Genomic DNA, 17,188 nt, shown 5'->3' with positions numbered 1-17,188 from the left:
CTTTGCAATTAGTCATCCAGCCCTGAGATTTGTAAGGACTTCTGTATTTCTGGAGGACATGCAGAGCCAGTGTAACAATGCAGATGAATTGGGAAGTATCATGCACAGACCTCCAGACTAGCCCTCTGCTGACTGGATGCAAAGATGTGCAGAGAGATTGCCTGAAAACATTGATGATGAGTCTTTCACTGCAGAATGGGGTCTTTGGGTTAACCCGAGGATGAAGGATAGTAAAGGTTAAAAAAAATGCACCATGGGTGCAAATGGTGACGTGGGGTAAAATCTCATGGGATTCTCACTGGCAAGATCTCGCAGCAAGATCGCCCAATCAGCGAGATTTACAACAGGTCTGGAGCAACGTGAACCAGGTGAAGAGACCAGGCCAGGGGTGCACAGGTAAGTACAGCCCCCAGGGAGAAGAGGGACATGCCCAGATAGTGCAAAGGGACAGTGCCGGGTGGGGGGGGGGGGGGGGGGGGGGGGTGGGGAGGGGGGTAGGGGGTTACATTCCTCTGGGTGGGGACTCCATAGGGAGATTCGTGTGTGTGTGTGTGTGTGTGCTCCCTGTGTACATGAGGGGGTGCCCATGGGGCGGCCCCTGTCAGGGGGTACCATTTGCTTGTAAGGGGTGGTCTTTGTGTCTGTGGGTGGGTTCTTTATTTCTGTTAACCAGAAATTAGGGCGTCCCAATCTCTGGAAACCCTGGGTCTGGTTTTAGCACCAAGTTGCGCCCATTTTCGGGTGCGGAAACTTGGGTAACGCGATCCACACCCGCCTCCGCGCCGGTTTCCTCTTTACCAAGACCCAAAAATGGCCATGATTGGGACTGCGCCCAAAACGGGCGCAACGGCCCGTTGCATGCATTTGCATGCATTTAAATTGACTCAATGGGCTGCACGTCCAACTTTACCGGCACTTCCCCCTTTATCACCACGTTCGCCCATCTGGAATCGGCGCAAAACTGACATGCTGCACAAATGTCCGAGCAGTTAGTGAGGAGGTAAGTGCCGAGCGTCCAACGGCTCTCTGCTGGAGATCGATGGGGGAGGGGCAGTGAAGGCGGGTTCACTGCCACTCTGCCTGATATCAGCGGGGGGGAAGTAGGGGGGAGGGGCCCGCACTCGGTCTGGGTGGCAGAGGGGGTGAAGGGATAAGAAGGTCAGTAATGTTGTGGGGGTGGGGCAACGTCTGTGGGGGTCAGGCGGAAGGCATTAACCAGCCCGGGAGGGTTGTGGCAGTGGAGCAGCATTCTATCTTTTTTCGAATCTGCGCATGCGCATTGGAGGTGCCGATTGGAGCTGCAGGGATTCAGGCGCGTTAAGCCCCGCCCACAGGCTTCTGCAGCGTGATTCGGACTCTCTGATATTTTATCAGGCAGAGTGTGTATGGGGGCACCTCAGAACGGGTCTAAAAGTCGGATCTGAAACATTCCCAGTTTCAAGTCCGCCCTGTACTTAGAATCAAAATGGTAAAATCGGGCCCTCTACGCTCTTTCAGGCCACAGCCCACCAGCATGACAGCATGGGACATTTCCCGGATTTTTTCTTCTATGGTGAGAAAAGGCAGCTGGGGAGCTACACAATACTTTTCCCGTATGGTCCAGCACTGAGAAGAAAAAATGAAAAATTCTGCCCAATTTCCTCCCTCCCCGACCCCACTCCCTGCCTATCAGCACAAACTACAACGACAATCAGAAGGCCTCAAAGGTGGCGGCCGAATGCACAGCCCCTCAGCTTTGCGGCAACACACCTGTTTTCCAACTCCTTCATCATTAATCCAATCCCAGTGCTGGGCTTTGCCGGGAAATCTGCACAGGTTTCCCTGACGTACATGGCCCAGAAGGTAAATTGGCCGATAAATGTCCCTGTATTTGAGGTTGCAGTTTGTAAAATCTCCTCTGTCCTCTCAGGCGTTATCAGCAACTGGAGTGATGAGAATCGAATTCCACCTTGCACCATCTTTCAAGCGTTTAAGTACTACTTGGACATCACAACTGCCCCAAACCCACTCTTACTGCAGCAGTTTGCTCTCCTGGCTAAAAATGAGGAACAGAAGAAAAGGCTTGAGGTTCTCAGCAAGGTGAGTGTCTTGTCGCTGCCTTTTTGTTTCAAGTCATGGGGCGGATTATACGGCCTTGCTCGTCCCGAAACCATAAATTCCCGTCCAAGGTCAATGGACCTTTCCATGTTCTGCCGCTCGCCCTCTCCGATTCCCGTGGCGGACAGTACGGTAAAATTTCAGCCATTAAATTATTTCGGCTAGCTTTATATTTTGAAAAGCAAGAGTGTGAGTCTCTTACCAGATATAATGTCCACTTCCCATAAACCGCCCCCTCCCCATAAAGAATAGCATGCCTCACAATCAAAATGTGTACCTTAAACATAAATACCAACTCTAACACGACAAGCAGCTGGTTCCCTGCAATGCACCACACTTGTAAATTCTCATAGACAGGAAAACGTCTATATTTTGCGCAACAAAATAATTTTTCAAACCTTGTATGTTTAAGAAAAACACTTACCTATTGAACATGTTGAAAGCAACATTGAAGGGATTGCGTCAAACCCTGCACAGGTACACAGTACTTGACCCCGAATGCTTTCAAAATTGGCTAAGGGATTTCTCCATAGTTTCACTGGCATTGCATTCACATTGGCTGGAGCTGCAAAGGCTTACTACAACTCTACATGAGATGATCTCAGTTTAGTCAGCAGCTTGCAAGATCAGTATTTGTCAAGGAAGATCTATCTGTCGGCATATTGCCCAACTAGCGATCGCTGTACTCTGAAGCATTAATCTCTGGGTCTGTGCTATTTCTCCTCTTGGCGTTAGAAATAATATTGATTCGTGTCTGTTCCAGTACCAAGTTCTTCAGGCGGAATTTTCCCGTCCCGCCCTCCACGGAATCGTAGCAGGCGGGGGCAAACCATGCACATGTCCATTGACCTCGGGTGGGAATTTCCAGTCTTGGAGCGAGCGTGGCTGGAAAATCCCGTGCTTTACCTCCCAACACCAGAAATGTTTGGTTTATACCTGTTCTCTGTAGTGTATGAAAGATACACCTTTGGAATATTTTTTACTATGCTTGAGGTGCTGGTTTAATAAAGACTATGAATTCTATTGGTAGGGATTGCAGGAGTATGAGAAATGGAAGTGGTACAATAACCCGACCGTTGTGGAAGTGCTGGAGGAGTTCCCTTCCATTCAGGTTCCAACGACCCTGCTACTTACCCAGCTTCCCCTGCTTCAGCCTCGATATTACTCCATCAGCTCATCTCCTGACATGTGCCCGGACGAGATTCACCTTACAGTGGCTGTTGTTTCTTATCGAACAAGAGGTACAGGCTTCAATAGTGTGAGACATGCTCATCGCTGCTATTGTTGTCGGGTGTTTTTTGTTAGGATGGATTCCTATTTATAAATAGCAGTAAAATTATGCCCAAGAATAAGTGTGAAGAAATGAAGTTATGTCAGTGGCTTTGCGACGCTATCTGGTATATGAATTCAAGCCTTTTCTAGTGAGCATGTTGGCAAATTGTGATGATTGTCCCTTTGAGGGCAACACAGCAGAGTAAGGGTCACATGACCAGACAGGACTCAGAGGGGGGAATTTTACCATGCTGCCCACCATTGGAATCGTAGCGGCGCGGCGCTGACCATGCAAAGGTCCGTTGATCTCAGGTGGGATGTTGGGGCGAGCGTGGCCAGAAAATCCCACCCAGAGCGTGGAATCACCCCATGGTGACATAGGTCCCTAGGCAGAGACATTTTGGGAGTTAGCTACAGACTTCAGGATGCTGTACAATTCTTATTCATAAATACCTTTTGTGTTTATCAATGAAACCTGTGAAAGTGCATCATCACACAAGTACAAGCTCCACCTCATGCATTTGACTGCTCTGAAACATAGAAGAACATACGAGAAATGATGGACAGGGAAAGATTTTCTGATCCTTCCCAATAGTGTGTCCTACATAATTCATGTTCCCTCCAATATGAAGTCTCTGCACCCCACCCAAGACCATGTGATCTCCTTGGGAAAGGTAATAAAATAACAAGCCAATTGGGAGAAAGAAAACCATTGGGAAATTCCTCTCTGACCCACTTAGACATTTCAAATGAATCCGAAACATCACTTTGACCCAGGAATACACTGCTGTATCTATCTTATGTACAAGGTGATTTCTGCCCCAACTGGGAAAAGCCCCAGTCCCATCCTAGCGTTTGCTTGAAGGTTCAAAGTCTATTGTTCAGGGCACCATGGATGTTGAAAAGGACAAAAGAGCCAACAAGGATAAATCAAACTGGATCGATTGGGTGGCGCCTCACAAATTATAGATAAAGACCAAAGAGGGTACAAAGTTCCTCAGTTTTGCAGTCTCGAGGAAGAATGAGTTAAACAGATTTTGGTGCAATGAGTCCTAATTTCAACATAGCAAGAGAGCATGAAAGAGGAAGGGTGAATAGGATGGTATATTTAGAGCTCAGAAGGAGCTCTGGGAAAATGTTTACCAACAGATAGCGTCGACATGCAAAACCATGACTATTATATATTTTAAAGCATTGCATGATTGCTTTAAAAGGCCATCACATGATTTGATAGTGATGCCATTAGGGTGCTTGCACAGTGTTTTACTTTCAGTTTGTACTCTGCACATGCCAAGAGGTCCTGGAATATATATGTTGTTGTTGTTAATTTGAATCGACATGTGCACACCATAGCTTTTTCCTTTTGTTAAGACCCACAACCCCTAACATTGTAGGACATTGCAATGACTGAATATAAAATATACTCATTTGTCTAAGTATGCAACTGTAAGTGTTGGAACGGAACATAAGGAAAAGGTAAATTAAAATGACTGGGATTGCAACATACTAGTCCCACACTGGAGTCAGCTATTAATAGGATGAGAGTTGGTGGAAGAAGATTATTGGTATCTCAAGGAGTGTGATCTAATTTATGTTGCTTGGTACTTGTTTTACGTTAAGTGTTCCACATTGTGGCTTGGTAACAATGCGCCTTGCATTCTATTCAATGGCAGTATGTGGTAAATTCCACTATCCCACAGGATATTTCAGAGGATATTTCAGTGATGACTACTCCCTGCCCCATCCTAGTGACCAGTTACGGAGGCTGGAGAGCTTGGTTTGAGTGATAGAATGTTGCGTGATCAGGGTGGATGAAAACTAAAAGAGAGCGGAGATTAACCAGCAATTTAAGTGAACTATGTTGTGGTTGTCTTTGACAATGAGCTGATGTGTTTACAGATGGTGAAGGGTCGCTACACCACGGAGTATGCTCGTCCTGGCTTAACAGAATCGACACAGATGAAACGGTGCCATGCTTTGTCAGAGGGTAATCTGTTTTTTTCTTGCAAGTATGACGTTTAAAGCTGTCTATGAAAATGTGTTACTTTCATGCTGAAATGAGAGTTCAGTATGTCCTCAAAAGTCATTAAGTGGCCATATTTCCATTTGTATGCCAGACTCACAGAAGCCTTGCAACTAGATTTGTACTACATTGATACAAATACAATATTACAGATTTCAAGTTTCTCAAAGTTTAGCAATCATAGTATCTAGTGACAGAGAATTGTTTTCATTTGTTTTTTTTCCCCAATTGGGTGCAGAGCTCCTTTGTTCCGATTGCCAAAAGATCCAAAGGTTCCTTGCATTTTAATCGGGCCAGGAACAGGAATCGCACCTTTCAGAAGCTTCTGGCAGCAGCGTCTGCATGATATCGGGCACAAAGGTAAGTCATCGATACAAGCACAATAAAAAGCAGAGCTTGAAGCACACCAGTAGTTACAAAGTGGTTCATCCCAACAGGACTAAGCATGAATGTAACATGGAAAAAAAAATGATGACATATTTTGCTTAGGACTACTTAACTGGATGAAGACATTGAAATGAAGGAGGAAAGGGTATGAGAAAGGATAGATTCCTTAGGGGCACTTTTTCCCACTTCATGTCAATGATCTCCTTCAAACATTTTGTGCAGTAAGAAGTCTCACAACACTAGGTTAAAGTCCAACAGGTTTATTTGGTATCATGAGCTTTCGGAGCGCTGCCCCTTCATCAGGTGACTCACCCGATGAAGGAGCAGCATTCCAAAGCTCGTGCTACCAAATAAACCTGTTGGACTTTAACCTGGTGTTGTGAGACTACTTACTGTGCTCACCCCAGTCCAACGCCGGCAACTCCACATCATGGCTACCACAAACATTCTGCCCCACTCTTTGGGTGGAATTTTACTGGCATGTCCGCCCAAGTTCTGTACGATACTGCCCGAGGCCAACGGAGAATGCTGTTCTCTGAGCCTCGCTCACTCCTGGAATCGGGGTAGGCATGCCGGTAAAATTCCGGCCATTGTTGCAAATCTAGCTCGACATCAATCAAATTCTTTCTGAGGTTTCATCCTCAGTATGCTTCAGTCTGCGCAGTGCCGAAATTGCCTCCATGACCTTCAGTGGCAGGGACATCTTTCTTCTTTCATTTATCTGGAAGCACGGAGAACGATATTTGCCGGTGGCACAAAAATGATTGAGAGCAAATCACATTCACACCCTATTTTCCATCAGGATATCTGCTCACCCTCTCAAGTCTTATTTAACTTTAATCGCATTACCTCATGAAGGTTTGTTACCTTGCTTCTATATTTTAGGTGTAAAACCATGTCCCATGACACTTGTATTTGGCTGTCGACAATCAAAAATCGACCACATCTATAGAGAAGAGACTATTCAAGTGAAAAGTAAAGGTGTCTTTCAGGAACTCTATACAGCTTACTCCCGCGAACCAACAAAACCAAAGGTATTTAGACAATCTATCAATTGTGGTGGGTTTTGTGTACTTTGCTAATCATAGAATCCCTACAGTGCAGAAAGAGGCCATTCGGCCCATCGAGTCTGCATCAACTCATACCCAGGTTTAACCCATAACCACATGTATTTACCCTGATAATGCCCCGAATCTGCACATCTTGGGATACTGTGGGACAGTTTAGCATAGCCAATCAACCTAACCCTCACATCTTTGGACTGTGGGAGGAAACGGGAGAACCCAGAGGAAACCTACGCAGACATGGGGAGAATGTGCAAACTCCGTGCAGTGACCCAAGCTGGGAATCGAACCCAGGTTCCTGGAGCTGTGGGGCAGTGGTGCTAGCCATTGTGCCGCTGTGCCACCCCATGTTTGAATATTTTATGTTGAAATATTTTATTTAATTACATTTGTGTAATTTTTAATTTTTTTAGAAATTATGAATGGGATTCTCCTGAAAAAATTCCAAGTGTCGAATTCGTGTAAAAACTAGAATAAATCCCGCTGGATTTTTCAGCGGGATTTTGAAAATGAATCTCCCACCCTCTGTACATCACAGAGAGCCCGAGCGTGAATCTCATTAAAAAGCTGTGGGCGGTGCCTATTCCCGCTAGAGAGTCCGGCAGCATAGCGCTGAACGGGCCATTGCACATGCGTCGATCTGTCAGAGTGGAGATCAAAGCATGCACAGTAGCCCTGCACTGCCGGCCTCCCAATCGTAGGACAGCCCCATGACCCTGCATCACTGCTCCTCCGACCCCCCCACACCCCGATCGCTGGCCCCCTGGATGTGTCCGGGTCAGCCTCGACACCCTCCCCGTCCCTTCCCCTGGCAGTCCTGATCTCCCCGCCCCACCCATCGGCAGCCTCGACCCCCCCCCAGTAGGCCCCGCCCCCTTGGCACTGCCTGATGCCCGGTGGGCAGTGCCAAGGTGCCTCCTTGGGCATTGGCACCTTGCCCCTTGGGCAGTGCCGGGGGCCAGGCTGGCACTGCCAAGTTGGCAATGCCCAGGGGGAACCTCCCCCCCCCCCTTACGTCCGAGCTCCTGGTGAGCATCCATGGCGCCCTTCACTCTAGTGGGGTCAGGCAGGCAGCTCCCCACAAGTGGAGAGCTATTTTAAACCCCACTGGAGTGAAACACGCTTGGCAGATGAGGGGAGAACCAAGCAGGCCCAGAGACTTCAGTCCTGGGCCCACTAATCACATTCAAATTTGCGTTTAAATAATTTATGCAGCTCTGCACCAATTTCTGGTGCGGAGCTGACGGCACCAGAAATCTGGCTGCCAGAGACTCGTGGAGGCCGGGGTGCCCAGTGTGGAGCCCGCTACACGGCTTCCGCTGGAGTCTCCCGGCCTGCTGCGCTGCTAAAGCAGCTCAGCGGGCTTTGAGAATCGCCCCCAATATCTATTTGCTTAAAAATAAAAGCCATTCTCGTAAATCAGCTTTGGGGACATTGGAAACTTTTAATGATTTAAATAGCAAACCCCTGTTAATCAAAATGCTGGGTCTATTTGTAAAAAGTTTATTTATTAGTCATAAGTAAGGCTTATATTAACACTGCAGTGAAGTTACTGTGATATTCCCCTGGTCACTATACTCTGGTGCCTGTTCAGGTCAATGCACCTAACCAGCACATCTTTCAGAATGTGGGAGGAAACTGGAGCACCCGGAGGAAACCCACAGAGAGAATGTGCAAACTCTACACAGACAGTGACCCAAGCTGGGAATCGAACCCAGGTCGCTGGCGTATGAGGCAGCAGTGCTAACCACTGTGCTACCGTACCGTCCTAAAAGACAGTTTTTAATTTAAATCCCCATCTGTAGGGGATTTCTGACAGACTGAGTTTGTGGAGATTCCAAAGACTCTTCTGTGCACCTGCATTAGCCATTGGGAATGTTTAAAATTTGGTAAATGTGATATTAGCTGCAGCAGAAACTTTGAGCGAGGGGGTTTATTTTAGGGCATTTTAAATTAAACTTTTGAAACATATTCTTTCACTGAGCTGCAACCAGTCAAGCAAATGCCCATTTGCCATTATGTGTATGAAGTCACCATCGACAAGGTTTCCAGATACCTTGATGCTGTACCATTTAATGCAACTTGAAATTTCAAAATATGATTTATTGACAATCAACACGCTGAAGTATCTGTCTGGTTTCAGAAATACGTGCAAGATGTTTTACGTGAGCAGCTTCCTGACCAAATATTCAAACTGCTACATGAACAAGGTGGACACATCTACGTTTGTGGCGATGTTACCATGGCAGGTGATGTGCTGAAGACCATTCAGCACATCTTGAAGCAGCATGGACAGACCTCATTAGAAGATGCCGGGGTCTTCATCAGCAAGCTTAGAGTAAGCATTTGTATAGAACCGCTCGCGTACCTGTTCAGGAAAGCTGAATATGTTCCAAAGCTAATCAATTACTTTTAAAATGTGGATCATATATTAAAAAAGTAATAAATCCCAGTTTGTGTTTCTACCCTAATTTCGGGTGTAGATGAAGAGGCTGGGTACCAATTATGCAGAATTGCCAGAAGGAAAACAAAATGAATGCAAAGAATTTTACACAAGAAGCAGATAGCTCAGAACCCACAAGTATATTTCAGTATTTTGCTGACTCTTGCCAGCAGAGCACCCCGCCCGTGGGTTTCCCACCAGCGTGGGGGTGACGTCAATGGGAATTCCCATTGACAGCAGCGGGAGCAGAGAATCCCACCGCTAGCAAACAATGCGCCACCTCCTCCCGGCAGGAAACACACGGCTGGGAGGCTGGAGAATCCCGTCCCATATATTCTAACATGTTACATGTACAATTCAAAACTTAGACCATGGAGGTATGTTTGACGTATCAAGAGCCCAAGTGTAATACAAAGTAATTGTAGAAGTAAGAAGTTTCATTAACAAGAATGTACCTTTTGCTTTATATCCCTTGTTCCTTAGTACGAAATAGTAAGTGGAGCTTATTTTTTAGACAATATTAAGTATTAATGTGAGGATGATTCCCCCCCCTCCACCCTCACCCCGCGTCCCTCCCCACAAACCAGTCACACCCTCTGGCTGGCTGAATGTATATCTTATCAATGCCTTCTTTAATATTTCAGGATGAAAACCGTTATCACGAAGACATATTTGGTGTTACTCTCCGTACGTATGAAGTTACAAACCGCCTTCGATCTGAATCCATTGCTTTTATTGAAGAAAGCAAGAAAGACGCAGATGAGTAAGTATGCAGATAAAGAAGTAAGAAATTGCTGAAAGCTCAGCAGAAATAATTTTGTGTTGCTTATAGAATCTCTTGGGATAATAGGCATTGTAGTTTAAAATATCCAGGAGCTGGTTTTAAGTCAAAAGTTTATTTCATCTTCCTTTGAAAGGAAATAGGATTCAGATTATTAAAATACAGAACTGGGGAGCATACAGCATGGAACTAGCAAATTAGTTGAATTAGATCAATAAAATAAAGCTCATGAGAATGAGATTGAAATGGATTCTTAAACTGCAAAGTATAATATGGGTAGAAGTTAATATCAAAAGCAAAATATTGGGCCCGATTTTACCAAAACCTACCAAAATCGCGGTAAAGTCGGGCGTCGGGCCTTTAACGCGATTTGCACCCGAATCTGAGCAGATTGCGGCTTTACTGACACCCGATTCGGGCGCAGGTCCGGCCTGCGCCCGAATCCATTTGCATGCATTTAAATCGACTTAATGAACCGCGCGCCCAACTCTACCACCAAATCCCACTTTACCACCGCGCGGCCCAATCTGGATCCGCGTTTTTAGCGAACTGCAGAGTAAAAGTCCGAAGCGGATTTCTATTCTGCAGGGGAATCTCCGAAGCCCATCCTCCCTGACCATCCTTCGCGGACCCCCCCGGCTAACCACCCCGGCAAATCCCCCCTCCCCCCGGGATCGGACCCCCCTAGGAGGCAGGCCCCCCTCGGCAGAGCACACCCCCAACCTACCTCGATCGCTGGTCTCCCTCCACCATCCTTCTGACCTGCAGTCCTTCGAGAGCCTGCAGCACCTTCCTGGCCTTCCGCTGGCGTCCGCCGGAGGAGGGGGGCGGGCTCAGATGGATCTCTGGTTGCTGCGGGGGGGATGGATTTGGGAGAATCTTGCAAACTGCAAATAATGTAGCATCTTCTTTGTGCTGCCTAATTATCTATGGGAAAGGTAATTAAACTACAGTGTCCTAGTGAGCAATTAGTGACCTGTATAATACATTTGTGATCTGTAACTGGATTGTTGATGCTCAAATGTTCAGAGTCCTGTGGTGAACTTGGAAGAATTGTCCCCATGGTGGAACCTGGTTGGAAATAAGGTTCAAGGAGATTATTAAATCTTGTTTTCATCTGAACATTGCACAGAATTAGAGGAATTCCCTTTGGAAGATAATGTCATAATTATTATCGCAGGAACTAAAAACCTGACAGTCAAAAATCTGGGAAAATATTTTGAAATATTTTGAAATATTTTCCCAAATTTTTGACTGTCAGGTTTTTAGTTCCTGCGATTATAATTTTGACATTATCTTCCAAAGGGAATTCCTCTAATTCTGTGCAATGTTCAGATGAAAACAAGATTTAATAATCTCCTTGAATCTTATTTCCAACCAAGTTCCACCATGGAGACAATTATTCCAAGTTCACCACAGGACTCTGAACATTTGAGCATCAACAATCCAGTTACAGATCACAAATGTATTGTACGGGTCACTAATTGTTCACTAGGACACTGTAGTTTAATTACCTTTCCCATAGATAATTAGGCAGCACAAAGAAGATGCTACATTATTTTCAGTCTGCAAGATTCTCCCAAGTCCATCCTCCCCCCCGCTCTCTGCTCTCTCTGCTGTTTTTTCTTTCGCGCCCGGGCGCGCTGCTTCGGATTTTTCTCGAACTGCTCATGCACAGTTCAGAGCTCCGATCGTTCCGGCAGCGCTAAGCCCCGCCCACAGCGCGGATCGGACTGGAGCCAGCAAAAAGCGTATGGGCGCGCTGGAAAGAGGATTCCAGGCTCGGATCTATTTGACGCCCAGATTCGGCACTTAGACTCATTGATTGATGCTGGTTCAGCTTGGTATAACTGTAACTGCAAAGTTAGTAATGAATGGACTAATGTTGCAAAAACAGTTTCTAATCCATCAGGCACCAAGGTCAAAATTGCTCTTTCTAATTTCAAATGTCCTATTTATACTTGTGACGTACAAAATCATTGCTTGATTGCATGTACAGTGGGCCCGATTTTTACCATCAAGTTGCACCCGTTTTCAGGCACGAAAACTTGGTGAAGTCGGGCGTGAGGCGAGTAGCATGATCCGCGACCGCCTCTGCGACTGTTCCCTCTTTACCAAGCGCCTAAAATGGCTACGATCGGGACCGTGCCCGAAACGGGTGCAACGGCAATTTAAATGCATTTGCATGCATTTAAATTGACTTAATGGGCTGCACGCCCAAACTTACCGGCATTTCCCCCTTTACCACCGCATTCACCCATCCAGATTCGATGCTAAACAGACAAGGTCCAGTTTGGGCTCTCCAGCTTCTGGAGGTAAGTTCAGAGCTTCCAGTGGCTCTCTGACTCAGATTGGTGGTGAGGGGGGGTAGGGAGGCTGGTCAGATGGCTCTCTGATGGGGGGGGGTGGGAGGGAGGCGGGTCAGATGGCTCTCTGGTGGGGGGGAGGGAGGCGGGGTCAGATTGCTCTCTGATGAGGGTGAGGGGGGCAGGTTAGTTTGCTCTCTGGTAGAGAGGAAAGGGAGGCGGGTCAGATGGCTCCCTGGTGGGGGTGAGGGGGGTAGGTCAGATAGCTCTCTGGTGGGGAAGAAGGAGGAAGGCGGGTCAGATGGCTCTCTGGTGGGGTGGGGGATGGGGGTCCGCTGCCACTCTGCGTGCGATCGGTGGGAGGGAAGGGGGCAGGGGGCTGCAATCGGTCTGGGTAGCGGGGGGGGTGGGGATAAGGGGGACAGTTATGTTGCGGGGGTGGGGCAATGTTGGGGGGCCAGGGGAGAGACATTATCGGGCCCGGGAGCGATGTGGCAGTGGAGCGTTTTTCTATTTATTTTTTACTGCACATGCGCAGTTGGAGGCACCGATCGGAGCTGCAGTGTTTCGGGTGCGATAAGCCCCATCCACAGGCTTCTGCAGCGTGATTCAGAATTGCTGCTTTTTTTCAGGCAGAGTGCGTATGGGGGCGCCTGAGAACGGGTCTAAAAGTCGGATCTGAAACACTCCCAGTTTCAGCACTTAGAATCAAAATGGTAAAATTGGGCCCAGTGTGTGTGAACGAAGACTAAGGGGTAGATTGTGGATCAGACTGTTTCTGGAAAGCAGCGCTGTCTGATCTACAGCACCTGTTTTGTGCCCCTACTGGGCTAATTAAAAACCTACCTCAAAGTGTGAGAGCTACAAAGAAATGTTCAACATCGATGGTCATTCCCAACACTCATCGAATAAAAGACATGGAGGATTCCATCACATTTCAATGCCAAGTTTAAAAGAACACATCGTAGAACACTCTAGTTATATCTTCTACTTTATAATGTTTGTCGCTGGACATTCAAAGTAAATTATGTTTTATTGTTTAGAATGTTGAAAGATTCGGCAAAGGCTGTGAGAAGTATGTAACCCGACAATCTTTTACACTAAAAGGTGCACTAAAAATCTTGCAGTTAAATTAAATCCACTAAGTTATTCTTCTAGTTTTACTAATGCTACGATCTTCCCCTGTTCATCTCATTTGCCGCAGAGTGTTCTGTGCTTGATTCAGAAGTTCACATGTCAACAAAACCCTTGATCACGGCCTTTAGAAGAAGATTCTTTCAATTCTGAAGACTTCATTGAGCATCACAGTCTACACGAGTGCAGATGCTGGTGACGGGATATAGTGAAAGCCTACTTAATCTTTTATATTTTTACACAAGGGAGATGGTTCTGTAATTTGTTACATGGTGTCGCTATTGTTGTGTCAATTTTTCGCCAACGTGCTGCTTTTAAGTAAGTGCAACGCCTGCTGCAAGCAAACGAGAGACTTCTCTTCAGACAAAAAGAAAGTTATTGCATGAAATAAAAGCAACTTTATCACTTCCTTTGAAAATATTAAGAGTTTGGCATCCACAGGCTCCATCCTACAGCGCCAATATATTAATTCAGTGAAGATATATTTGAAAGGTCTACAGGAGTTACCTCCTTGATGTTTCAAAGAATGAGTGGCAGATGCAGGCCGCTAACTTGCTTTGTGCATCTCTTCCAAGTTAGCAACAGGCATAACAAACAATTACGTGTTTCTTCTTTGTGAAAGTGCAGTCCTGTTGTTTGCATGCTTTGAAGATACCAGATGTGATAATTCCCATATTACGTGGCAAGTGGAGGATGGCTAAATTGGATCTGTTTAAGAATGCAGCAACGTGCAATCACTTATTCAGGAGGGCGAGCTATCAGTTGGTGCAGCATAATGGTGTTATTATGTTCTGTGTCTTGATGGGGTCTCCCCAACAGTTCCATTAATAGAGAGGTTACAGTTTCAGCCAGAAGCCAGATTTTCATTGACTCGGGCTGGGTCGGGAGGCTCCCAAGACCTGGATTCCTGCCCCCTTCCTGTTTCTGGCGATATTTACCAGATCAAGAAAAGGATGGAAATGGCCATCTCGCATGTAGCTCTCCTACCCTTGCAGGCTCCATTAAAGGGTCAGAAATTTCACCCCCCGCACCCTCCACCCCACCAATAATTTTGATTGAGCAGGGCCCATCCTGTTAATCATGATACCTCAGAGGAGTCGTGAACCAAGAGGGAGCATTAGTCCTGAGTTTGGAAGCCCAAAAATGTAATTCAGCATTCCCTTTGAAATACCTTTCTCCTCTTATATTCTCATACAGCTCTTAATCCATCATAGTATCAATGACAAAGCTTTCATCCACTTCACATCTCTTAATCACGTGTACATGGGCATTGTTAAAAAAAACTCTTAAAAGAATGATCAGTTTATTACAAGGTAATAAGGATTTCAATCATACAATGCTATCATCCCCTGCAAGCTGTGATAACGTTGCCAAAAGAGCTGAGTTGAATAGATATTTTTGGAGCTGAGTCAAGAATTCATAGAGACCATCTGGCAACTATCAACAAAGCAGGCTGAATAGTTGGCCGGACATCTGCCATCTCTTTCGCACAAATCCAGCCCAGTCTCAAATATTGCAAATTAAGACAATCTATTGGTGGGACTAACAGGATGTCTAGTAAAATATGGGAACATGACTCAAATAGAATTCATTCTCAGTGACCAGCTCAAGAGGGGCAACCTAGGCTCAGAACTAGGGAGAGAGAAGATGGAAAGGGAAAATATATTTGAAGGAGCAAGGACATGATTTCTAATTAACATTCAGGGTAGAAATGAAGTCTGAGTTTGATATTCAGATAAAGCCAGGATTTAGCTAGTTCCGGAATACAACACTAACATCGTGCCAATGATTTTTTTGGTTACATTATTAACCCTTTAAATACTAAATATACTTTACAACTTTGCAAAGAGTGTTGTCTTGTGATACCTTTTAATGTCAAACATGATCATACTAAATTGAAGAAATATGTGAAATCTTTCTCCAAATCAAATGAGTTATCGAGATTAATCGTAATTATGAAAAAGGAATTAGTAAGGTATTTTATCAATGCGAGGTCTCAAGCAATTATGGCTTTTGTTATGAACATGATGTGATCAATAACCAGTCAATACTAATGGATATTCAAGCTTCCTGTCCTTCTCTCATTATTTAACATCCACCTACAGCCTGCAATGTTCTGCTTCTTTTAGACAGAACTTGGTTGCATTTAATAAATGAATTTATTTAAACAACAGTAGTTGAATTGAAGCAAATAGTTTTTTCTACAAATTGGGAAGGAGATGGCCTAGTGATATTATCGCTCGGCTCTTAATCCAGATACCCATGGTGGGATTTGGCCCAGGTTCAAATCCCACCATGGCAGATGGTCGAGTTTGAATTCAATAAAAAATATATGGAATTAAGAGTCTGTTGATGACAATGAAACCATTGTCGACTGTGGGAAAAACCCATCTAGTTCACAAATGTCCTTTAGGGAAGGAAATCTGCCATTCTTACCTGGTCTGGTCTACATGTGACTCCAGAGCCACAGCAATGTGGTTGACTCTCAACTGTCCTCGGGCAACTAGGGATGGGCAATAAATGTTGGCCAGCAGTGATGCCCATGTCCCATGAATGAATATTTAAAAAAATAGCCAGTGACTTTTAGTGAAATCGATGCTGATGGAAAACTATAAAATAATTGTTTTAAGCAATCTGCCATTTATACGGCAGGATGTAACTGGACAAATCCCTATTAAGGAGCCTCAATGGCATTACACACCACATGAGCAAAGTTTTGTATCTCCAATCCACAGTATTTTCTGTATAATTTGATTGCAATGTAAATGTCCCAGAGATTGTTAGACAACATTGAACAGATATTGCCTGTGATCTAATTAATTTGCATAGAGTGACAGGAAAGAGCATTGCATAACACAGACCTAATATGGAGATACATACAGAATAGTCTAAGGGAATTACACAGAGGTTACAGGTGAGGACATAAACCAAGAGTGGCCAATGAATCAATCACCTGAAATCAACTATATTAACCCTCCCTTCCCAGCATCCAAGAGAAAATGCTGGAAAATCTCAGCAGGTCTGGCAGCATCTGTAAGGAGAGAGAAAAGCTGACGTTTCGAGTCCAGTATTTTCTCTTTTGGTTTCAGATTCCAGCATCCGCAGTAATTTGATTTCATCCTCACATCCAATTGTATTTTGTCACTGATTTATCTGTAACCTGAGACCTGATAACTGTCTCCATTTCATCTGCAATATTGATGTATCAATTGTAACATGTCAGACAAAGACAATTCATTAAGGTGCATTTTCTTTCCATGGTCATCTGATAGTATGTTTAGCGTAAAGATTTTTCAGCGATGTATTTTGATGAAAATAAGGACAGGTAGCAAATTTAGCAAAATGTTTTTTAAAAAGGGTCAGGGCTGAGAGAAGGGCCATTCAGCCCATCATGATTAATCTTCTAGTACCTTGAATTACCTATCCATAGTTTTAACCAATTCAATATTTTTTTTAAATGATACTCTTGTCCCAAAAGATTGCACTTTTGAACAAAGAAGGCCTCCTGACATCTTTTAAAAAAAATTCAGCTTCCATTAATTTCGATTGAAGAAATTTCACCTGGTCCTCCTTTCCTGACGTACCATTTAATGTTTTAATAAGACCCTCCCTCAGCTGCTTCCTTTTAAGTTATAACATTTAAACTTCTCTAATGTCCCATCCATACATGTTTTCAGGTGG

At 45.0% G+C, this 17,188-nt stretch overlaps 1 protein-coding gene across 1 annotated transcript in view; it reads left to right on the top strand.

Moving 5' to 3' along the window:
* The window catches only part of nos1 (nitric oxide synthase 1 (neuronal)), a 99,248-nt gene extending 84,099 nt beyond the window's left edge, over positions 1 to 15,149 (top strand). The window contains exons 23-30 of the mRNA XM_078226992.1: positions 1,910 to 2,079; positions 3,128 to 3,338; positions 5,269 to 5,356; positions 5,631 to 5,752; positions 6,665 to 6,813; positions 8,987 to 9,181; positions 9,931 to 10,049; positions 13,578 to 15,149. Coding sequence (XP_078083118.1) covers positions 1,910 to 2,079; positions 3,128 to 3,338; positions 5,269 to 5,356; positions 5,631 to 5,752; positions 6,665 to 6,813; positions 8,987 to 9,181; positions 9,931 to 10,049; positions 13,578 to 13,593 — 1,070 coding nt within the window. The 3' untranslated portion in view covers positions 13,594 to 15,149. The remainder of the gene's footprint in view (positions 1 to 1,909; positions 2,080 to 3,127; positions 3,339 to 5,268; positions 5,357 to 5,630; positions 5,753 to 6,664; positions 6,814 to 8,986; positions 9,182 to 9,930; positions 10,050 to 13,577) is intronic.
* The last annotated feature ends 2,039 nt before the right edge of the window (positions 15,150 to 17,188 follow it).

Source organism: Mustelus asterias, chromosome 13 (assembly GCF_964213995.1).
Source record: "Mustelus asterias chromosome 13, sMusAst1.hap1.1, whole genome shotgun sequence".
Lineage (NCBI taxonomy): Eukaryota > Metazoa > Chordata > Chondrichthyes > Carcharhiniformes > Triakidae > Mustelus > Mustelus asterias.
The sequence above is the reverse complement of the archived record's forward strand: the minus strand, read 5'-3'. Positions and strand labels throughout refer to the sequence as shown.